General features: G+C 48.9%; 2 protein-coding genes across 2 annotated transcripts in view; one reads left to right on the top strand and one right to left on the bottom strand.

Moving 5' to 3' along the window:
• Positions 1-12,206, top strand: part of COL4A1 (collagen type IV alpha 1 chain) — a 148,796-nt gene extending 136,590 nt beyond the window's left edge. The window contains exons 47-52 of the mRNA XM_059903176.1: positions 676-774; positions 1,677-1,889; positions 2,790-2,967; positions 6,562-6,676; positions 8,797-8,969; positions 10,800-12,206. Of these exons, the coding sequence (XP_059759159.1) occupies positions 676-774; positions 1,677-1,889; positions 2,790-2,967; positions 6,562-6,676; positions 8,797-8,969; positions 10,800-10,881 (860 nt within the window). The 3' untranslated portion in view covers positions 10,882-12,206. The remainder of the gene's footprint in view (positions 1-675; positions 775-1,676; positions 1,890-2,789; positions 2,968-6,561; positions 6,677-8,796; positions 8,970-10,799) is intronic.
• Positions 1-24,306, bottom strand: part of COL4A2 (collagen type IV alpha 2 chain) — a 384,139-nt gene that overhangs the window by 313,073 nt on the left and 46,760 nt on the right. The window lies entirely within an intron of this gene.

Raw genomic sequence — 24,306 nt, 5'->3', positions numbered from 1 at the left:
ATAGCAATCCAGAATTGTAGGGATTGGTGTTCTCCACGGGGGCCCAAAAGCTCTACCCAAGTGGCCAGGATCTGTGCAAGTCCCTGTGGTTCCCGGACACCTTAAGCTAGAATCTTTCTGCTTATTGGGGCTACACACTCCTTACTTCAAAAGCTATTGCTGAGGAGTGGGGATGGAAGATAAAGACGAATGAAAACATTTGGATTAGAAAGGTAGCATCCATGAAAACTTGTTTTAACCACCTAGGAATAAACCGTACACATGAAAACAAAAAAACTACCCACGTCAGTAAACCTGGTGCCTAAACATTATCAGAGACACCAGAACGTGGCCGAGAGGGGGGGGGAAACAACTGAGAAAATGAAAATGCATCAGATCTCTCCCTACCCCCATGTGACTGCCTTTCCCCAAACCGTGTGCCAAACAATAACAAGAATAACAGCAAGAAGCCGGGGAGAACCCCGAATTCCGAGATGAGGCACACCCCATGTGGGTGTCAGTCTGCAGAGTGTGTGTTAACCTTCTGGCTTTCTGGGAAAGCTTTCCCACCTGTAGTCCGAGGCCCTGTGCTTCCCTCTCAGGGGGCCAAAGAAGACATTTCAAAAGGGAAGAAAAAGATACAGCCTATTTATTGCTCTCTACAACCAGATCATGAATTCTTTCTCCTCTCTTTAGGTGTGACAGGATCTGTGGGCTTACCTGGGCCGCCAGGTATTCCCGGGTTTGATGGGGCCCCCGGCCAGAAAGGAGAGACAGGACCCTTTGGACCTCCTGGTAGGTTTGCTGTGCTGTCCCAGCCTCACTACCCTCTATCTGCATCTTCGGATTAGAAGCCTTAGGCCCAGGCATATGGAAACCTGTGAAAGGAAGTGTTTCTTGAAAGATTTCCGTGGAAGTCTGTTTCTTAGGAGAAACAGGATATTACAGAGGAGCTAAGGGTTGTCATCATTCTTTTCTGTGTAGGGAGACAGATGTTGATCAAAGCTCAGTGTCTCCCAGACGTTACTGAAAGAAGGCCGCTAGGGACGGCCCTATCTGGTTTCCTAAGAGTCTGCAGCTCAGACACTCCATTTCAGCAAAGGGCAAGGGGAGCGGATGATTGTGCCGTGTTGGCCAGAAGGCCACTGACTGGCGTGGACTAAAGTTGATCTGCTTCCCAAGAAGCAGGACCTCAGAGGTCCCATCGTGGCTGGGATGCCAAAGGCCGAGGGTGCAACTAAGTAGACAGAGGGCCCAGCCCAGCAGGAGGCCTGTGAACATCTTGCAGGCAGCATGGTCGCCCAGGGGACAGGAGGACACCCTGCACGGGAGCTTCCTTCCACCCTTGATTCCATACGCTGGCTTTGGGCCACTAAGGCTGGGAAGCTACCTTAAAAGATGGTTGTTTTAACCACCCTATAATAATCCTCCCTCGGAGGAGCTCCCAAATGCTGTGTGAGTACACGCGTGGAGTCGTGTCATTTACTTCCTTTATTCATGTATTTATATTTTCACGTATTTCATTTATTCGTTGGACTGAGTTTATGAGCTTCTGCTTTGCACCAAGCACCGTGCTTATAAAACATCTCCAGGTGGGATGCAGAGAGGAGAAGCTGAGGTAGCACGAGGGAGGGGGTGGTTGTACTGAGTCTCGCCTGTCTGTAACTGAGGAAGCGAATTTCTCTGCTGTCTTTCAGGTCCAAGAGGCTTCCCGGGTCCACCCGGCCCTGATGGGTTGCCGGGATCCATGGGTCCCCCAGGCACCCCGTCTGTTGATCACGGCTTCCTCGTGACCAGGCACAGTCAGACAACAGACGACCCCCAGTGTCCTCCTGGGACCAAAATCCTCTACCATGGGTACTCTCTGCTCTACGTACAAGGCAACGAGCGGGCGCACGGCCAGGACTTGGGTGAGGCGTCTACAGATGGTGTGTTCATTCCGCGTCGCGTGTCCAGCGCTGGGGGGTGCCGGGCTGTGTTCCCGCTCTGGTCCTGCGGTTCAGAGTGTCACGAAGACCTAGTCAAGGAAAAGAGTCCTGTTTCCCTCCATCCTTACCAAGTGGGCCATCCTTACCAACAGCCGCCATATTACTAATGGGAAGCCAGGCAGACATAAAGGCTGACTCTTTGAAAATTTTAAATTAATAAAACTTTTGACCTCTTCTTCAAATTATCAAGTAGGATCAAGATATCTGGAGTACACACTTAACAGTTTGCATTCATAGTCATAAAATAGAGCAGCTTTACTGTTGCTCTTTTAAAAAATGTCCACGTTATCCTGTCCAAAATTCCTCTGTCCTTCTATTAGTTTAGATCAATAGAGGGTTGTGTGTTTGTCGTCATTTTCTTAGTCCTCTCCGGATCTGCTCCACTGAATTATGTTTTAATGTTTTACACCTCTAACTTTCACTGAGGTTGCAAACATATATAAAGACGGCTCTGCATTTCGTGAAAGACGCGGTCCAGTGAGTTACTAGCTGTGGTACAAGGAGCTGCACGTTAACTTCCTTCTAGAATTCAGTTGCAGGAAAAGGTCTCTCTCTACTGATGAACTGCTTTGTTTCTGTTCATCCTGCTAATTCTTGATGGTTTCCCTTTGGCCTGGATCACTTTCCATTGAATTTAATGCTCATTTCCAATCATACTAGTTTGTTTGGTACATTTATTTCCTTCTTTCTGTAATTGGCAAACATTTTTACTTCCACCTTAGCGGACGTGTAGGATAGATGTCTTTATTAGCTAGCTCACTTGCATTCTGTGTCGAGGCAGACTGCGAATGGTAAGCAATGTCTTCTCCCTGCGTCCCTCAGGCACGGCAGGCAGCTGTCTGCGCAAGTTCAGCACGATGCCCTTCCTCTTCTGTAACATCAACAACGTCTGCAACTTCGCCTCCCGAAATGATTACTCGTACTGGCTGTCCACCCCGGAGCCTATGCCCATGTCCATGGCGCCCATCACCGGGGAGGGCATCAGGCCCTTCATCAGCAGGTGAGTCCAGCCCATCGGAGCACACATACAGTTGACGAGGAAAAGCAGCTCACAGTCACGGCAGAGGTTATTTTTGTGTTTTTCCATTTTCCCCCAAACATTTGATCCATTGCCATTCCGTTTACTAATTGTGATACCTGAGTTTTGTAACAGAAATCAGCCATACGAATAATTGGATGTAAAAGTCAGTTATCTTCTTAAAAAATTTTAGTGCAAACCCTTGGTGAGATAAGGCCCGGCTTTGGAACAAGACGTGTTACCTTGCGTGACTCACTGGGGTGACTGCCTTCCCTGCCATGAACCAAGCAGTGTCGCTGGCGCCCCCGGCAAACTTCAGAACAGCTTTGCAGCTTTTTTCTTTCTTAAATAATTATCTCCCTAAGGAGTCTTTTAAGGTATAATTTTTGGAATCACCCCGAAGAAACTTTTTAAACATTTTTATTTTTTAATTGTAGTAAAACAATAACATAAACTAACATAACACATAGCATAAAATTTACCACCTTAACCATTTTTAAGTGTACAGTTCAGTGGCACTTAACTGTGGGTGTGAGGTGGTCGCCAAGAAATTATGACACCACGGACATACTGTATGTCTGTGCTTTATATATAAGAGATTATACTGAGGTATCGTGTGCATTAACATGTGTACATCCTAAGATTTTTCTCATTCTCTTCCACCCCACCAGTTTTTGCACTCTTGAGGTGATATTGTACCCACTGAGATTGCATGTGTTTGAGCGACTTCCCAAATTAAGTGCTTTCCACACTAATTAATGTCTGGGGTATGTTTTCAGGTCCCTAAGAGTCTTCCTGGTAGGAAATAAAATGGGAAATTGAAATGATTGTGACCGAAAAGTACACGATTTTCCTACTTTTGCCTCTTTCCTTCTAATTAAAAGTTGCTTCCTTAACTATACTCAGAAGCAATAGAAAAGTGGCAAAGGTATGAACTTGTTTGACTGAGAAGCTAGCCTCTAATTTTACTTTTACACGCGAAGAGAGTAAAGGATGAAAAGAACGGCAAGGCGGGACAGGTTTTCCTTAGGAAAGTGAGAGTGAGAAAGAACGGAAGCTTTTCTATGTTTCCTTTAGAGAAATAACAGCTTTTGAATAGGAAGAAAGACGAGTGATGTGGGCTGAGAGGTGTCTGGAGTCAGAGGGGAGGGGGGCGGGGGGGGTGCTTGGAGCAGCCCAGCGCCCCGTGTGGTGACCACCCGTCGCTGGATGGTCACCACCTACTTCGGACTGGTCACTTACGGGGTCTGTAGCTCCAGAGCGTGGAAGGCTGGTCCTCACAGAACAGTCTTGTTAAAAGAATGTACCGCAGAGACCTGGACCAGAAAGGCTGGGAGATGCCTATTGGAAAAATCAGGTTTTTGATGGCCGTACCTCAAAATATCTCCTGACAGCTTTCTTAGATTTTTCTTTTGAGCTGTAAGAAAACTTATCTCATGGGTCTTAAAATGGGAAAAGTCACTGGTAACTTCCAGAGAGGCACCTCTCAAAACACAGAAGTCCTTCCCATGTGTCAGGGGTCCCTGTGGGCTGATCTGTGTTGACTTTTCTTGCTCAGAACCACGCTGGGTGCACAAGAACAGAAACTAACCACTAACCACCTTTGTGTTTTTGTTTAGCTTTCCTTGGACAACAGGTAGAAAATGATTATTCATTTTTGTCTCCTAATTACCATCTTGATAAAATTGACATTGACCTTGATTTGGTTGGGACACAGGGCTCTGGGATGCGTTTAGGACATTCCAGAAACAGGTCCAGGAGAAGCCTCAAGTCTGAGACTTGCTTTTCTCTGTAGACCCGTTACCATGAGTTGTTTAAACGCCCCAGCGCTGCCCATTTCGGGGTTTTCACGTCTCCCTGTTAACTGACCCACAGATGCATTGTGTCTGATGTGACCTCAGAAGTCACATCCTTTAAGTCACTGCTCCGAAAGCACACACATCTCACATCTCCTTTTGTAATAACGCTGCCCATTCCGCTGGGTCTCTGAGCGCCCAGGTCCCACGGTTACTTTAACTTAGTGGTTTCTAACGACTTCTCAGGACTCACAGGTTCCTTCTGAGGTCTCCCTTTTGGGGACGTCCTAAAGCTTAATTTTAGAAAGAGTTAATTACAAAATCCTTCCTCTTAAGCAGAAAAAGTAGCAACTTTTCTGCTGTCATCCTGACAAAATTTTCTAAGCACTTTCCGACTCTCTGCAGACATGAATCATCAAAAACTACGGACTGTTTAATTGTTCTAGATTGAAGACTGTGTTCTAATTCTGCCTTTAGACAAAACTAACTGTGGTGTCATATTCTCTTAGGTAATATGGGGAATGAGAGTGTATGGATTTTAAGGGACCTCGTGGCTCGTTAAATCTGTGATTCTCTGTCCCCTAGCACCCATCGGACGGGGTCCAGACCACGTCTCTGCAGCGGCTTGAACCCGCCAGCCCAGAGAGAGCCTGACATGAAGCACTTTCCTCTGTGCTCTATGTCTGCTCCTGTGTCTGGCAGGCAGATGGTGGCAGATGTAGAAGGCCAATTTCAGTCACTGTTGTTCAGCTGAGCCCTTTAATTCATCTGCATTTGTGTGAATAAAATAGAAAATAGTGCACGCACACACACACACACACACCCCCACGGAAAACCGAACGACTCATTTCGGCCCTCTTCCCACTCCTAATCCACTGTCATGCACATGCTCCCGCATAACTAGGTGTAACTATTAACGCCATTTATAGTCATTTATCAGCATTGGTAGCACTCTGTTCAGTTTGTGACTTGAATATAATTATTTTACTGCTGATGTTTAAATTTTTTTTTTCAACAAAACGTCATCCCACCATCGAAGGGTCGCTGAGTAGAGCAGGTCCGAGTCGGAACATGGTGTGTTGCTGTCATTTATTCTTGGGCGCAGTCCCAGCGGCTGAGCACGAGCCAGCCTGGCTTGGGGGGCATCCAGTGCGGCCTGGGGCAGGGGCCCCCTCACTGGTCTGTCGGTTCCAGGTCTGGAAAGAGTCTCCGGAAGAGGCTCACGTGGACAGCCAGCCCTGGGTTTTTTTTATCTGTCTTAGTTACTATAATTCACTAAATGTTCTTCTTACATTGAAGATGATTCAGGGCTTAAAACAAATCGCCGTGTTCCGGAAGTGGTAGCCCTTGGATTGCACCATCGCCGCCTTCTTGAGCATTCATTGTGTTTGCTGAAATCCACACTCATTGCTGAAATACTGGAAGGCACTGAAATACACAGAGGAGAACACAAAAGTCTCCTGCAGCCCCAGCGCCTCAGGAGATGGTCCCTCTTACAACCTGGCCTTCCGGTTTCCTTCCTGCTACAGAGTAGATGGTTAAATGACAAGTGTTGGGTCTGGTTTTGAGTTTAATGTTTTAATACTGAGGCAGGCTTATCAAACCAATTAGAAGACCCTAATCCTCAGAGTCCAAGCAGGGGACACCTGGTCTGTTTGATGAAACACATCATTGGGTCGGAAAGATGGAGTGACGAGACGGAACACAGATAACGGGGAAAGGGGTGAGCAGGTGGGGCCTCCCTCGGCTGTGCTGAGCGCCTCTGCTCCGTGCCTTCCAGGTGCACTGTGTGTGAGGCGCCGGCCATGGTCATGGCTGTGCACAGCCAGACCATCCAGATCCCGCAGTGCCCCAGCGGCTGGTCCTCGCTGTGGATTGGCTACTCCTTTGTGATGGTAAGTATTTGGGGAAACTCCATATTTCCCCCAAAGAGCGGCCCACAATCACCCCACCTCTTTCCCCTTGCTCCTGGGACACCCTGCAAAGCGTCCCCAGGAGCCTGGCCTGCTCCCCTGGGAGGGGACAGCAGGGGGTCCAGCGCCCGCCCAGAGCCCTCCTCGTCCACGGAGTGGCTGGGACTAGGTAGCTGGGTGACCTGATGAGATTCCGAGTCAGCGCCTCCCTGGGGGAAGAGGAGGGCGCGCCCATGGTGGGAACACATTTACTAAAACGCTTGCAAGCCCCAAAGCCGAAGCTAGAGTCAGGAAGAGAGCGGGGGCACTGGCCGGTGTCAGGGGCCCGAGGGTCCACACCCCTCCCACATGAGTCTGCTCTCCTACCGCCCAGCTGCCCCAGATGCCAGACCCCCGATGCTCCCTTCCTCCCAAAAGCCAATGAGAACAGGAAACACAGCACCCTTTTGAGATCCCGTTGTAGCTTCTTATTTTATTGCCTCAGTTTAAAGTACTGATTGAAAACACAGAAGCTCTGAACTTGGACGATCAGGTTACACTGGAATCACTCCCGGTAAAGGATCCTCCACAAACATTTCCCACGTCACCACTGTAAGCCCGGTCCCATCTTCACACTCCCAGATGTGGCCAGGTCGTAGGTACCTTTGACCCCCAAATCATCATTAGCCTTGTTACTTGATTGACGGGGAAAGTGGCCTCTTAACTGTTTTTTTCTGCTGTAAGTTATTCCAAGTGTAGAAGTTGCCAGGAAAGCAGTTCTTCGAATGCTTGTGTGTTGGATTCTCACCAGTCGTATGGTGAGGTTTCCTGGGTTGAGGAGCCTGCATTTAGCCTCTTCAGCAGGTCCAAACAATTGCAACAACAAAATTTAGCAAGTCGTTTTGATAATTCTAAATACCGCATGGCGACTACTTTATCAAGAAAACCGAAAAGGTTAGAACTGTGGTGTAGAGAAGTCAAGATACGCGCAATGATGTAAGCATACAACTGTGACTCAGAGGCAGATTGGACTTTCGACTCCATAATATAAGAAATACTAGATGGAGTCTCAGTTTGACAGAAGAGGCCCTTGATCCAAGGAGTAAAGAACGGAGGAAAGCACCTGTCACTTCCCCGTCCCTTGTCCTGGTGTCATACCAAGATCTGAACCACGATTGCCCATCATTTCTCAAAACCAAGAGCAAATCAAAATGATGAGGTCCTGGAGAACAGGCATCCCATCACTGCCGAGCCGGGGGGCTTGTGGTGAAGCTGGGGGGCTCAGATCTGGCAGCCTCCAGAGGCCTGTTCCCATCTCAGCTTTGCCTGGGAAGTGTGATCTGGAATGTTCTGGGATCCTGGGGTTCTCATCTGGGAATCAAGGGCGTTAGCTTTGTCCTCAGAGGTCCCTTATGGCTCTAAAATTCCACAGTTCACTTTTCTTATGTCCGTAATAGCCGTCCTGTAGAGGTTTTGCCATATCTTCCATTTGTACGTCATTCATTTTATGTCTTGGTTTCTGAGGACATGTGAGCCTACTTCAACCCAATTGAACAAACAGTTACCATAGTAGCTTTCTTTTCCCTCTTTCTCTTGTTTAAGTTTTCTCTTCTTAAGGAAAAGAAAATGGATAATGTAGCAAATAAAGGATGTAGCGAATAAAGGATTTTGCTACCTAATGTAGCAAATAATAAAGGATTTTGCTACCTAATGTAGCAAACAAAGGATTGTGATGATCCCGTATAATTTTGTTTAGAAAGTCTGATGTCTCCCATCAGTTGGTCCCAGCATCCTCTGCACATTTTGGCTGTCATCTCACGCCCCAAGTTAGAAGAGGTTTCAGTGTTCCAAGAAGAAAACAGTGAGGACAGCGTTTGTTGAAATGCTGGTGAAGCTGGACCAGTCACCTCCCATCCCTGGGAGGAGCGGCCAGCAGACTCCTGGCACTGGGTGCGCCCGGTGTGAGGCCGTGGGGCCGTGTGGCTGCTAGTGTGTTCCCTGGTGGCCTCGGGGGACAGAGGGGGCGGCTTTCCGGGAGGGAGCACCCCGGCTCTTCCCCGGGGCCCGGGAAGCCCATCGGGGCGGGCGGGCACCTCTGGCTCACGGCTCCTGTTTCCCCACAGCACACCAGCGCCGGAGCCGAAGGTTCTGGCCAAGCCCTGGCCTCCCCTGGGTCCTGTCTGGAAGAGTTCAGAAGCGCCCCCTTCATCGAGTGCCACGGCCGCGGGACTTGCAATTACTATGCAAACGCTTACAGCTTTTGGCTTGCCACGATAGAAAGAAACCAGATGTTCAAGTAAAGTGCCCCCCTCGCCCCCCTCCCCCCCACCCCCGGTGGCTTTTATTTTCAGTCTTCCATGGTCCATACACGTGCTCCGGTGCAAAGTCCCAAAGATGGTTCTACAGCAATCCTTAGGAAGGCTTCTTCCATGGATAGGATAGGATAGGATAGGAACAGATATTTGGTTCTGTTCTACGTGGGCAGATAATCGAAACCATGTTCAAAGGCAGAGCTTAGGTGACAGGCTTCATTCGTTCATTACTGAAGAGCCATGAAAGAAAAAAGTTCAGTTTTCAGTTTTTCAAGATGAATCCACGGCAACGTCATTAAGACCGGTAAAATCTGCAAACAGAGCATTTTAAAACATTGTACCTTTAACCAGCAGGGAGAGAGAAAGTGAATAGCCTTGGTTTTCATGGTGTTTATAATGCTGGATTGGATGTACATATTGCGAGTTATCAGTGACCGTTTTTCAGGCCTGCGCATGAAAATTAATTTCAGCACAGATGCCGCTGAAATGGATACGGAGAACCTTTTCTTTCGTTTCCATTACCAAAATTTCACCTTTAAAACAACGGTCCCAAGTGGCCGTTGACCTTGAAGTTAGTTTGGAGTGGGGCCCAGTTTGTACTGGATGGGAACACGTAACGAGGCCTCTGCCCGGTACTTAGTACCAGCTGCAGCCCTGCTGGCGCGGACGCCGGGCGCCGATGGGGCTGAACAAGTACCTACTGTTCAGTCCCCCGAATAAGTGCTTCTCGGCCCTGGAGATAGTCTTTACCTTTTCGGAGAGAATTCTGTGGGCCTCTGCTATGACCCTGTCTCTTTCCAGCTTAGATCATAAAGGTGAAGCAGCGCGCCCACTACTCGTAAATTTCTAAGCCTCAAAAAACTACCAGGTGCCTTTCTAGTAGCTCACACGAGACTTTCTAGGCACCTGGGAACTTGACGTCAACCCTCCAGATACAATTTGACCATTAGCTACCGAAATGAGCACCAGCTCCCGGGGCTGCCCATGATAGGGTTAACAGGTAACAATGGGTTTTTTTGTTTTCTGGTCTTTTTTTCTGAACCAGCAGCCTGGTACAATTAACTGAAATGCCTTCTTAAACAAAACTAGGTAAGATCCCATTAATTTAAATAATTTGGGGGCACTAGGATTTTCACCAAAGTTGCTAACATAAGCCACCTCAATTTTAGGACAAGGTACTCTTATTATATGGCTACTTTAATTGGAATAAGATTTGATTAGTACTCGTTTTAGTTCAGACTTCACTTCTCCAATAGTCAAAGAACAGAATTCCTAGGATCAAGGAAGCATTTGGAACACTAAATGTCTTCCCCTGTCTTTGGCCTCTAATCAGACCACCTGTGTGAACAACTTTCAAAAGTTACGAATGTATTTTGAGGTCTGGTTGATTATTCCAGATTTGTTGTTCATTCTGTCATTCAGCAATGACTTAATGAGCACTTAGGATGTGTGTGAAGTGTCTCAGAGAAGAACATCTTCCTAGTCTGGGGGTGTTTATAATCGAGTTGAGAAGAGAAAACAAAAGGTTAACCTATAGTTTGAAGAGGCAGGGTCTGTGGTGGGGAGTGGCTGAGACTTTGGGGTCAGACAGACGTGGGTGACTCTGGCGGTACCCTCACTCGCCCTGTACCCTTGGCCCGAGGATGGACGCAGGTGATAACTTGCAGGTGTAACCGAGGCCGTGGGACGCCTCCAGCACGGTACCCGCTCAGAGGCAGGGTGAAGGCTGGTCCCTCGGGGATCTCTGATGGGAGGGAGGGCCGAGGAGCTGGCCTGAGCCGTGCGGTGACACTGACTTCTGTGCTGCCTTTCAGGAAGCCCACGCCGTCCACCTTGAAGGCTGGAGAGCTACGCACGCATGTCAGTCGCTGTCAAGTGTGCATGCGGAGAACATAACGAAGCCGGCCCTCAGCTACGTCACAACATGGTGCTATTCCCCCCTCTTCCCTCCTTCTTCTTCTAACAGCAACGAACTCTAGAAATATATCCTGTGTACCTCACTGTGCAGTATGAAAACTGTAAGGTGCCTGATAGGAATCTGCATAACTAACACACCCTGCTTCGTTGGCCTCTACTTGCTGAAGGAGAATCCAAGACCACGATAAGCTGCCTGTAGTGAAGTCCCAAATGGCACTTCTGATGAAATAAAAAATATGTCTGTTCTACAGTTCAGTGCACTGATGTGTGAAGTGAGACCCATCAGAAAACCAAAGGGTGCTAGGAGGGCTGTGGGACCTTCCATCCTGGGCGAAGCCCGTTTGCATTGTTGTATTATAACAGATCCATTTCACACCCCAGGTGAAACGTCTGTTGATATCACTGTCTAACTGTTTCAAAATTCAGGTCCCTCGGTCTGTACAAATAATAGTCGTGTAAAGCCGATGGTTGGAACCTCCAAAGGGAAGGAAGGGGGCCTAGTAGCCCTGTCTTCCGACCGCCCCACCAAAGAAAAATTTCGGTCTTTCTGCTCTGTGTGGTACTATGCAGCTGCTTTTGCAGAAGTCACGGATTTCCTGTGAAATAAAGATGGTCCCCAAAGTAGGCAGAAATGAAATATATATATATTTTAGTAATTTATATAGATGTCAGCAATTAGGCAGGTCAAGTTGTAGTTTCATTTCCACTGTTAAAATAAAGCTTACATAGTTTCTTCCTTTAAAAGCCTGTGTTGTCCTTTAACAGAGATTTTTAAACACTAGGGTATTGAATGTGAAACACCAGTTTTCATTGTTCACCTCCAAACCAAAAATTGTGTGTTGCCAAAACCAAACCCGGCTTCACGGATATGGTGTCTATTACAGGAAAACATGTACTTTGAGCTTCTTGTTTTTATTCTGTTATGAAATATCTTCAGGGTTTTAAACACTAATCACAAACTGAATGACTTGACTTCAAAAGCAACAAACTTAAAAGGCCTTCATTTTATGAGTACTCCTCATCCTTCAGCCTGGTGTGAGAAGTAACTCTGTCGAAGCAGAATATCAGTATTTTTACCTGTAAGCACATTCAGGCGGCTTCCTTGGTTTTTCGTGAGTTGTGTTCAGACTTCAGCAGGGGAGCGGATGGATTGCAGGAGAGCAGAATTGGACCACTATGCCTGAAACGACATTTTACTAAAAGTATCCAAAACGTTTTTAAGACTACTAAGGCCTTTTGTGTAATTTCTTTAAATGTGTATTTCTTAAAAATTCAAATTTGTAATAAAACTATTTGTATAAAAATTAAGCTTTTATTAATTTGTTGCTAGTTTTGCCACAGAAACATCAAAGGAAAAGTTACTGCACAAGCCACTAATAAATTTGTAAGCTTTGCAAATTTAGATCATATTTATTTTGTAGTTCTTCCAGATGAGAGTCTCAGACTGGGTGTAATTTACAGAAATTACTACAAAGAAAAAAAATATGGTCTTCTCTTTCATCCCTTCCCCCTTCCCTCCCATCTGTCCATCCAGGCAGCCCTCATCCATCCATCCATCCATCCATCCACCCATCCATCCATCCGTCCATCCATCCACCCATCCATCAATCCACCCATCCATTCGTCCATCCTTCCATCCATCTATCCAGCCATCCATTCATCCAGCCATCCATCCGTCCTCCCATCCGTTCATCTTTCCATCCATCCATCCTTTCATCCATCCTTCCATCTATCCATTCATCCACCCACCCATTCATCCATCCATCCATCCATCCTTCCATCCATCCACCTCTTCGTCATTCATATACTGTGTGCTTCCCATTTTCCAGATACCAGGTGAGGTACAGGATAAATGAAAATGAATATCAAGCCCTTAAGAAATTTTCTGTTAAAAAAATTATTGCGGAAGAAACCTGTCACTTGTCAGGTGTGTCAAATGAGGTTATAGATTTGAAAACTATAGTTTTACAATAGGCAGGGGGTGGGGTTGATGGTTGGGTTACAAATGGGGATCATGAGAGTTGCCTTGAAGACGATTAAGTGAGAGAGAAGATTAAGTGAGAAACGTGCACAAGCAGCCGCGGGCCCGGGGAATCGTTCATGCATCCAGGCCGCGGGCGCTGTCAGCACACAGACCCTCAGAAGAGTGCAAGGGGGTCCTTTCCCCTCTCTCCTCATCTTCCTGTCACACCTTCCTCTCAATCATTCTGAGGACACATCTGTGTTCGGCCTCCTTTTGACTTGCACGAGAAGTTTCCCTAAACTTAATTTGTACAATGCAAAAAAAAAAAAAAAAAAAAAAAAAAAAAAAGCATTTAGTTTGATTAGATCTGAGATGATAGCTCTGCAGAATTAAAAGGTGTCCCCCAGGGTCACTTTTGAGTACATGGGATCTTGTTAAAATCATACTCCAGAGTTCTTGTCCTCTTCAGCTTTCCAGATTTAAGATGTTTACAAGTCGTGTCATAAGAAGTGCCCTACCTACCCTTTGCATCATTTTAGTTATATTTGTCTGATTCCCCTCAGTCTCCCTGTTGGTTTGATAGAAGGAAATGACGCACACTGAGAAGGTAATAATCAGGCATTTATTCAGCATGCCCTTGCTTCTTCAGGCACTCTTCTGACCCCTCTGGAGGAGACGTAGTAAAACCCATGTCTCCTTACAAGGTAAGATGTATACACAGGAAATACGTAATAATTACGGCTCTGAAGGAGACCAAGTTTGCAGTGATCTTCAAGATTTCAAGTCTGCCCTTCTCCCACTTCCAAACCACACCCCGCTCGCACCAGAGATGTGAGACTGTTCCCTTTAAGACATCGAGAGAAATGTTTCACCAGCCTATTTTTTCTGAAAATGAATTTTCCTGTCTATGCCCCACTGTTCACGATGCTGCTTGAAAGAGCTTTCTCCTCCTGCCACTAGCGAAGGCCTCTCCCCGCTTTGAAATGATACAGAAACAGCCTTAGTTCCATTTACAGCCTCGGCATTACCCGGCAGGTCGCCCGCCTCCCAGCCAGCCCTTCTCAGAACAGGTCGTGGAGTGACGCTGACTCCGGGACCTTTTCCTCTGGGCTGTCCTTACACCTCTACACCGGCCCTGGCGAGGTGGGATGGAGAGGGCCAGCCGCCCGAGCTCCCCACCCGACCCGCAGCCTCTGGGCCACCCATCTCAAGGTCACAGTTTCCCTGGTACTCAGGGCATCTCACGTTTGTTTGTAACTGATTTGTTTAAAGCTTAACGTTTGTTCCCCAAGTTGAAAATGCAGCCCTTGGGACAGGGAAACAATTTCCTAGCGCAGTCTGGAGATAAGTTTGCTTTAGCAGCTGGCGAACGCTGGAGAGACCGGCTTGCCTGCAGGGGACCAGCTCCTGTGCGCAGGGGGACGGGTCACCCCAATGCAGGGCTCTCCTGGGTTTGCTGGCAGCCTGCGTCTCCCCTGCATCGCCCGCAGGAGGGCGCCTCTCCCCTCGTGTGGCGGTGCCTAGAGAGGTTGGTTCTGGAGGCTCTGAACCATCCCCAGCCTCTGAGTTGGGGAGTGTTTCCTCTCATTAACGCCCCACTTGTACTTCCTGAGCAAGCGCCTGCGTGAGCTCCCCCGTCCCCATTTACCCTCCAGAAATAGCTGCGCCCGTTCTGGGGGCTCTGCATCCCGACTGCACAACATGTGCAGCTTCCTCTCCACCCCCTGGGCAACCGGGAGCTGGGCTGAGTCACGGTGAAACTGAGTCATTCGGCCACGGTCAGGAAGTGCCTTTTTTAGACTTCCGGCTTTAAGCGGAGCGGGTGACTTCTGAAACTCAGTTCCGTAGTTTATCATGCTTTCCCCGTGGATGGACCCCGCTTACTTTGGGCAGAAACGTTTCCCACCGTGATTTACTTGATTCGCTGCTTGGGACAAGCTTCGCACACTCTGCCCTGGGGATATTTATTTCTTTGATACAAATGAGAGAATTCTGCAGAATTTTTGGAAACTGGCTTTGCTAGCCGATTCAGGGTGACAGTGTGTATTTATCAACCAGACCTCTTGCAACTGAGCAGAAATTCCCAGGACAAACGGCAGAGGGCACCCTGCCTCTCACTGCAATGCCCCACCTCACGGGGTGGGGTGCTGGGCTAAAATTTCCGGGAGCCCCCTCCCTTTTCACTCAGAGTTTCACGAGGTTACCCTGGAGCAAATCACCAGGTACTAATTAGAATCCATGGTCAGGCTCGTGCTTTTTTAAAAATGTGACTGAGTAGGGAGAAAAGTGAATGGAGAATAATTCTAAATACACAAAATGAACTCTTTCACCAGCCTCTGTGAATATGAATTGTTATGGTAAAAATAGACCGAAAACGCACATTTTCAAAGAATTACGAATGGATGTTGGTTGCACTGTTGTCGGATGGTTTCCTCTTAAGAAGCCGTCCTCGGTCCTCAAAGAAATCCTGTCCACATTGCCTGTGTCTTTCACCCCGTCATGGTCGAGGGCCGTCTCTCTGCCTCTGCCCAGCATAGGGATGATGGGGCCTGGCTCCCGCTGCAATGGGCAAGGGTTCCTGGAATCCTTAATGAAGGTGGGGGTGTGAGGAAGAGAAGCATCGCTTCCAGGAGCAGTCTGGCAGATGGCGCCTCCCCAGAGCCTTCCTAAGCCTTTGCGGGATGCTGAGTGGGTGGGATTCTTCCCCTGCCCTAACTAGGAACTGGAGGCCCAAACTGGAGAAAAGAGAGGCGGCCAGTGTCACAGATGCTGAAGACAGCTGCCGGCCCCTGGGGGCAGATCCCATCCAGTTGAAACAGCCTGTATCCCTCAACTACCGCTCTCCCCCTGCACCCCCGCACCTGCACCCCGTCCACGGAGAAGGAAAAGGAGAATGAGGGGGGAGGGCGGGCCATCAGCCTGGACGGCAGGCTTTCCCTTCCCCTGGGAGAGGAGGAGGTGCCTGCCGAGACCCCGTCCTGGAGCCAGGAGACCGGGGAGCTTTCCGACGGGGTGGACCCCTCTCAGAGAAGAGCAGGCATCTCCTGCGCCCAGCACCCTGGGACCGGGGCCTCCCGGGAAGGAGCAGAGTGACGCGGGGCAGCAGGACACCACCTGCGCCCACAGGTTTCTGCGCCTGGAGCTGTGAGCTTTGCTGAGGGGCCTGGGGAAGGGAGCTGGCTGCAGCTCTTCTGGCCCTTTCCAAAGGGGGCCACCTCTGGGAAGGGGCGCCAGCCCTGAGAAGCTGTGACACACCCGTGGGGAGAAAGAAACAGCCGGAGTGGAAGAAGACAGGCCAGAGCTGGCTCTCCAGGACGGAGGGTCTGACGGAGGGAGCTACGGAAACTCATCCACGGGCCCCTGGAGAGCCAGCCCAGGGACCCCAGGAGGCTGAGAGCAGACGCAGGGCACAGCCTGTGCTGCCACAACTCAACAGAAGGCTGCCGTCCCCTCCCTGGGGGGCCAGGACCCCAAGCTCAGGGGGAGAAGGAAGACCCAGCTGCTGTTTAAGTGCCCCCAGACCAGTTTGGGTTTGCTGGTCTGTCTGTTTTACGTGCTCTGGACCCTTTGGGGGTCCAGTGAGGCCCCTGGAACACTTCTCAGCAAAAGAATGTTCATTTAGAAATGCATACAGTAAAATAATACTTAACATTATAAAGAAACTGATTATAATGAATGCAGTTGTCAAAATAGTAAAAAAAAAAATTGATATAGTCATGCACATACTTCTTTATTATTACATTAAATAAATGCTGTAGAGGCAGGTGTAATTACATCTTAAAGTACTGATGAACATGAATGATGTTTCATAATATCTGAAATGGTTGTAATATAAGAGGATAATATCTGCTTTTTCTATTGGTGACTAAGTTGCAGATACTACTCATACTACCCTGGTTTGTGGATTTAGTTGTAACTGAAAGAAATGCTGCACTTCAGCAGAGGCTGGTGGAAATAAACGTGTGCTTTTTTCCCACCTGCGTTCGTGGGTTCTCAGTTCCACGGAGCCCCATCTCGGGATGGTTGGAAGAAAGCTTGGCCGCCCGGCAGTGGGCCCGGGGCAGGTGGGCTGCCGAGGGGCTGCAGGACGGCTTTTTTCCCCTCAGGACGGGACTCCCCTTGTTGCTGAGGGACCCCGGAAGGTCCACATCTGCCTAGGTCACCGATCAGGGGTAGTACAAGTGACCTCACCTGAGCACGCTTTGGACCAATGGGGGGAAACTGAAAACGTCTCATGTACATTTGCAACTGAGTTCACTTTGAAATACTGGATTTATATTTCATTGTGTTCATTTTTGTTTGTGGTCAGCAGTAAATGTACAGGCTTGGAAACGAGACTGCCTGGGTTTGAATTCTGAATGACCTTGGACAACTACTTACTCACTCTGCCCTCTGTTTCCTCCTCTGGAGAACTTCCTGGGGTCGTGGGTACGTTGGCTGACCTGTGTGAAGTGCTTAGAACAGCATGTGACGTGCATTAGATGCTCGGGGACCTGAGTGACAGCCCCTGGTCCCTCCTCCATGCCCTTTGGGGCTGCACACGGAGCTCACCTCCCATCCACCTGCGGGTTTAAAGAAGAAGCAACTGGACCCCCAAACCTCCCAGCGTGCTTGGCGATCCACTTCTCACCACTTGGCGGCTGCAAGCAAGCCGGTTATAAATAGAAGGCTGTGAGTGCATCCTCTCAGCCCTGCATGGTCCCCGATGGCTCATGTGACACGGTGTCCCAGGACAGCCAGCCCTCGTCAAGACAAAATAATTTCCTAAATAGGCCAGCAGCTATTAGTGCTCTAGTAAGTTCTGCAGAGCAAGTCATGCCTTAATCAGGCCGTATCCGGGAGCTGGGGGTGACAGAATCCAAACGTAATCAACACAGACATTGTCCATTTTAAACCCCCTGAGAGTCCAGCTTTAGAACGTAAGGTTTATGGGACAAATAACAATAAGCCTTCATGGCCTTTCCATTTTCCCAACTGCCTTAGATGGAATTATACTAAAGAAAGTCTCTCTTAAAACGCAAAGACCCCCTCCACCTGCTGGTCTGTTCACACTTTCTAAGGCATTCGTGCAGGAGCATAGAAGTTGCCAAAGCCGGAGACGGAACCCTTACCTCATGCTTTATCTTGTTCTGTTTTACTTTATTTCAATGATAGCTCCTCTCATCCCACTTTTGTCCTTTCCAAATGGGACAGTTCTATTTAATTGAACACAATTATATGGGGAAAGAGTCTTATTGCTACTAACAAACTGATAACTAGACAATTTCAAATAATCCATTTTTCAATCCTATTTGAACTCATTTTCACAGTGAGGCCCATCCTGACAGATCTCCCAAATCACCATGACAACTTCTGACATTTCCCAGAACCTCCCCACACCTCGCACCTCCCAGGGAAAGTCAAGAACGGAAGTCTAGTTTTGGTGTTTCATTCTCCCATTCAGGCTCTGGGTTGTGCTCCATCACCAAGGAAACCAGAGAATGGCTGCTGTGTCAGCTAGCTTTGGCTGAGTAACAAACCACCCCAAACATGACTTGGACCAGTTTGTTGGCTGACAAGTCTGTGGTGGGCAGTTTGGGCCGGGATCCTCGGGTGGGTCTGTGCAGGGCTCAGTCAGGCGTCTGCAGCCGGCCTATGGCTGGTGGGGCTGACTGGGGACGGAGGTATGTGTTACTCGCCTTCCTGAAGGCTGGCCTTGACTCGCTCACATGGTTGAATCAGAGCTCCCAAGAGCAGCCAGAGAGAGAAGCCCAGTACCCAGGCTCTTAGCAAGCCTCCGCTGATGCCCCATTGGCTGATTGTTATGGGGAAATGTTTGTGTCTCCCCAAAATCCAAGTGCTGAAACCTCAACCCCAGTGTGATGGTATCAGGAGATGCGGCCTTTGGAAGGTGATTAGGACGTGTGGGTGGAGCCACCACAACTGGGATCAGTGCCTTTATAGAAGAGTCTGCAGCAGCTCCCTCACCCCTTCCGTCCTGGGAGGACACAGTGAGAAGGCTGCCGGCTGTGAACCAGGCAGGGCCTCACCAGACACTGAACCTGTCAGCGCCTGGATCTTGGACCTTCACCTCCAGAACTGCGAGAAATAAATGTCTGTTGTTTTTAAGCTGGTCTCTGGTATTTTGTGATAGCAGCCCAGACAGACTTAGACCCTGGTGTTACCTTGGCCAAAGGAAATCACAGGGCCGACCCCAGATTCATGGTCTGGGCAATGGACTCTACCTCCTCCTGGGAGGGGGCGCAAAGTCACAGAGCAGAGGGTGTGAAAGAATCCGTGGCCCTGTTCCTTAACTGCCGTAATATCCTTATGTAATAAATTGTTTAAGATTGACCATGTAATCCTAACAGGGAAATACGATCATATAATCCTAATCCTTTACAATATTATTGACACTTTAAATACTTGTTTAAATTTCTAGACATAAGAGTGAAATTGTAATTCCCAAGAGTTTTCCCCAATATTTAGAATTCTTTCCTTGGCTTGTTTTCTCCTCAGTCATTCCTCTACGTCACTGATCAGTTGTTGAACCTTTTGGAAATACCCAGAAGAGAAGCAAAGCCATCTCATGGAACACTGAGAAAGTAGCCTCTCATCTCTCAAGGCTCCCGGCCGAGGATCCCTTAAATGTGAAATGGGTGTATTTTTCATCGTAGGTGAGGGGGTGTGTGTGTCCCTCACACCAGTATTTGCTGAAGCGGCGATCTTGTGTATGAGCTGCAACGAGGCTGGAAGGAGCCCCACACAACGGGTCTCAGCCCCCAGGCCTTCTCTCCTGCACTGCACTTCTTCTCTCTCTGGGTCTCGGTGATGCAGACGCCCTGTGCTCCAGGCTGCCCGAGGGGGTGACGTGAGGGGTCAGGATGCTCAAGGGGTCCCCACCGCAGTGGATGGAGGACGCACTGCAGGGCAGGTTGGGGGTGTAAGTGGGGTTCCCTCCTCCCCACCCCCTCTGCTCCTGTTTGTGTGGTGACAGCCTGCCTGCTGTGAGAGGGACAGGCTCCTGAGCTCTCTGTCCACCGAGGCCCGAGGGGGCCGCTCCTTCCCTTGCTGCTTCCAGGCCCCGGTCCCCACCTGACCTATGAGCTGGTGTCTGGAGAAGCGATGGCGAGCTGCTTGCTTTGGTGTCTTCCTTCCAGCAGATGCGTGGTTAACCTTCTTTGGTGGTTTCCTGGAGTCCTGCGGTTACTGAGTAATATGCAGGGTGATGAACTGTGGACTTTTCCTGAGATGCTCAAAATTCCAGAAGTAAGTGAAAAATCCCCACTGTGTTTCTGGAGTGCCCTCCGGTTACTAAGCCATCGCCTCGTTCCACAGACAATAAGGGGAGTTTTTGAAATGCGTCCCCTGCAGGATGCCTTTGTTTGCCCCTGTGGGCCCACCTCCAGCCTCCCACCTGCTCTGTTCCCCGAGCGGCAGACACACACCATCCGGGCCCTGGCTTCTGCTAGTGGGCCAACGCAGGCCAGGCAGGAGATGGGAGGGCAGGGGGAGAAGGAGGGCGGGTGCCTCCTCAGCCCCACCAGGGAGCAGTGGGGGCTGCATTTCTCTCTAAAGGTCACAGCTGCTGCCGCAGGCTTCTCATACCCTAGGGCTGCTCTAGGACTGTGGGCACCGCCCCCTTCCCTGTCTTCCCAGTGCTCAGGCCGGTGACCCCATCTATTGCACTAAATGTTACTGCTCCCCCAAACCCTGCCCCCACCACGGCAAGCAGTCCCTTTGTAAACCTTCCTTTAGGTCATCAGTCTGCCTGCATCTCCCGGGACCACCAAAGACTGAAATGAAGACCGGAGGGCATCAGAAACAGCAACAATTGGGTAATTTTAAAAGGCCACAAGACACTGGGTATCCCCTGCTGAGGGCTGAGCTGTGTCCCTGCTCAAATTCCTAGGCCAAAGCCCCTACCCCAATGTGATTGTGCTGGACATGGGCCTGTAAGGAGGTATTAGGATTAAATGAGGTCAAGGTGGGGCCTGACCCAACGGGATTGGTGCCTTATAAGAGGAAGAGAGAGCACTCTCTGTGTGCACACTGAGCCCAGGGAGAGACCTGTAAGCACAGGGAGAAGGTGGCCGTCTGCAGGCCGGGAGGAGAGCCCTCACCAGAACCCAACTGTGCCGGCCCCTGGCCTCGCACTTCCAGCCTCCGAACCTGAGAAATCAACGTCTGTCATTTAAGGTGCTGAGACTGTGGTCCTTTGTTACAGCAGCTGGAGCTGAGTCACTTCCAATTCTGTACAGGTGCACAAGGAAGGGGGCACAGATTTGATACTGAGGTTCTATAGGAAATTAAGTATAGAATTTATTACAGATTTTCCACTAAGTTCACCTTGTACTAATAATTTTTAAGTGTCTCTCTGTACCCCCAGTTTTAAATCATCTTCAGCGGAGTGTGTGTGTGTGTGTGTGCACACTTTATACTTTTGGAATATCCTTTAACAAGTTGTTTTTGCTTATATACTTAACCACCTGTTTCGTGGCTGGGATTTGGTTAAGATTAGGCATGGGTGGGCCAAAGTTGACTTCAGCCTGGTCCTGTTTGGTTGAGAAAATGATAGAGTAGAAATGTATCTCATGTATGAACGTGTCCAGCTTGAACACATGACGTGCAAGTAGAAACAAGCAAATGCAATACGCGTTTTGAAGTAGCACTAAGGGGAGGGGGGGTGTGATGGGGGACAGAGCTGTTCACTCTCACTGAGGTGCTCCTCCCTGGAGGTGCTCCTGGGATGCAGAAGCACACCTGTAGGATGCAGCCGTGTTGCCCCACGTGTGTGTTGGTGGGAGGGGGAGGAGGGCAGAGGGAGGACAGTCTGCATCACGGTGACCGTTTGGGGACATGGAAATGAGAATGGCAGAGACCACAATCCCTGGGTAGCTCAGGGCCAACCAAGAGAAATCCAGATCCTGCTGGGACTCAGACTGCTCAGAAGATGGGCAGATCTGCAGAGCCGGAAATGCCAACTGCGCCAGCCCGCTCTGTCAAAGCCCAGAAGGAAGGCAGCCAGGACGCTCAGAGGGCAGAGGGTGTTGTAGAAGGAAATGCTGAAGGGGCAGCAGAAGCAGACGCACCTCCCCTCTGCAACCACCCCAGCCCAAGAGCGCCCAGGGTGCCACCAGGAAAGTATACTTAAGAGCCGGTTCATGTCTAGAGCCTGGAGACCCAAGCCTTCCATGATATTGATGCCATGTATATGCCTGTGTTGGTTTCCTGGGGCTGCTGGGACACAGCACAGCAACTGGGCACCTTAAAACAGCAGGAATTTACATTCTCACCGTTCTGGAGGCCAGAGGTCTGAAATCAAGGTGTTGGTGTCAGTAGGGCTGTGCTCCATCTGGGACTTTTCTGGAGGAATCCTTCTTGACCTCTCGTCGCACTTGTGGGGCTGGCTGCCCGCCCTTCGCCTGTAGGTCCCTCACTCGGATCCCTGCCTCCGTTGTCCCATGATGTTCTTCTGTTCTTGTAAAGGTTCCAGCCCTTGGATTAGAGCCACCCTACTGCAGGGTGACCTCATGTCAACTAATTACATCTGCGACAGCCCTGTTTCCAAATAAGGGTGCATTCTGAGGTACCGGGGGTTAGGGCTTCAACATATAATTTTGGGGGGATACAATTCAAGCCATACTGATGCCCAAGGAAAACGATTTCATTTTAGCAAGTGGTCTTTAGCGTTCTCTATTTGGCGCGTCTTTCGCACAAGATTTCTAACAGTAGCTCATGTTATAGGTTGAGTTTGTTTTTCACTGTAATGATTTTTAAAATGTCAAAGCTTTGGCCCAATGACATGGATGATTTTGTTTTTACTGTTGGGAAGGACTTTATGCTGCTTTCAAATGTTGGCAAGTGTATTTTTAAAAAATACACTGGACAGGAAACAGATCTGATACATGCATTCACTTGCGGGCAGTCCTGTATCGGAGGCAGGTTACTGCTGGAAAACCACACTAGTTTTGGAGACGACTTTGTATTGAACACCACACAAGTTTAAGTTACAATTATACTAGTCTCTGCTATAGATTTTCCAAAACAACCTTGCTGCTCATCAGAACTGGAAACCCTCCAAATAATGGTTCCATTTATTATTTACAATTTGACAGCATAGCAATTGCCTTTCATTTGCCTTTAAGTGAAAGGTCAAGAGATTTGATTTAACCCTGGGGTTGCGTTGCAGGCAACACACCCACAGAGGCCAGATTGAAAGTTGAAAAATAAAAAATATAAAAGTTCTATGTTGTGACCGCTTGAGACCAGAGTTATTCTTGTTCGTTGAAGATAAACATCCTATTTTTTCAGTGGGAGGGAAATAGTTCCATCGAGACCTTGCCTATACTTTTTTATTGTTTTAGAAATGAGGTCTATGATTTGGGGTGGTTTAGTTTTTAAGGAGAGGGCCCTTCCCTCAGACCGGCTGCTTCTATTTATAGCTGGCGCTGGGGATGGCCAGTGTCCAGAAAAGAAGAGGTAATTCCATCCTGATTCCTTGAGAAGGGTGAGAATGAGGTCCAGGAAAGCTTGGGACTCTCGCCTGGAAAATGCTACCAGGAAGGCTATCTGCTTGTCTGTCCTCTGAAGAATGGACATCAGGGAAGGTTCCTCGGCCCTCCTTGGTATGTTTGTTCCTGAGAAGCATCTGGCTGAATGAAGCCTGCTTCCCCATCCTGTTTTTTAAAAGCCACCTGAATGAGCAAAGCTACCACTCACTCCTCAAACCCAAACTTTAACCCTCTTTGGAAATAATATTTACGGAGTTGTTGACTGAGGACAAGTTGTGATTTTCCTTGTGAGCAGACTTGGTTAGTCTCAACAAGTAGCCTAGATTTCTTTCTGCTCTGTCTTGAGTGATGATTGTGAATAACTCAGCCTTCGTGTTGGGAAGGGAAGCTCTCAGATTCACAATGTACGCCATGGCGAGCATTATCGAGTTCCCACTAGGTGACAGGTACGTAATATGTGTTTTGTCTACACCATCTCATTTAAGCTTTACAACAACTGAACCAGGTCGATGGTGGCCTCTGCGTCACCTTTACAGAGAGGCAAAGAGGTGGTCCAGAGAGCGCCCAGCAAACCACGTGCTGAGGGCCGACCATCCATCTCTTTGCGTTAGGTCTGACATTTTCCGGCTCAGGTGAAGACTTTTCCCGATTCCTTGGACTTCCCGGTGAGACAGACAGGGTACAGTATTAAGACTACAACTTCCCTCTGTGCAAACAGTCCTCCTTCTCTTTTTAGGAAGCCGGTTGTTTACCCAAGAAAGACCCCTGTGACCCCAGGAGCCATTCAGAGTGAGATCACCCTCCATATTCGGGAGGGTCAACCCTCACCAGGATTGGTGGCCACTTCAGGGGACCCACAAGTCCTTGGCTACTGTTTCAGCATCTCTGTTCCCTTCCACTTCCAGGACTGTGAAATAACCCTGAGTGGGGTGGCCCGCCTTCTCCTGT

The sequence above is a fragment of the Balaenoptera ricei genome, chromosome 18 (assembly GCF_028023285.1).
Source record: "Balaenoptera ricei isolate mBalRic1 chromosome 18, mBalRic1.hap2, whole genome shotgun sequence".
Lineage (NCBI taxonomy): Eukaryota > Metazoa > Chordata > Mammalia > Artiodactyla > Balaenopteridae > Balaenoptera > Balaenoptera ricei.
The sequence above is the reverse complement of the archived record's forward strand: the minus strand, read 5'-3'. Positions and strand labels throughout refer to the sequence as shown.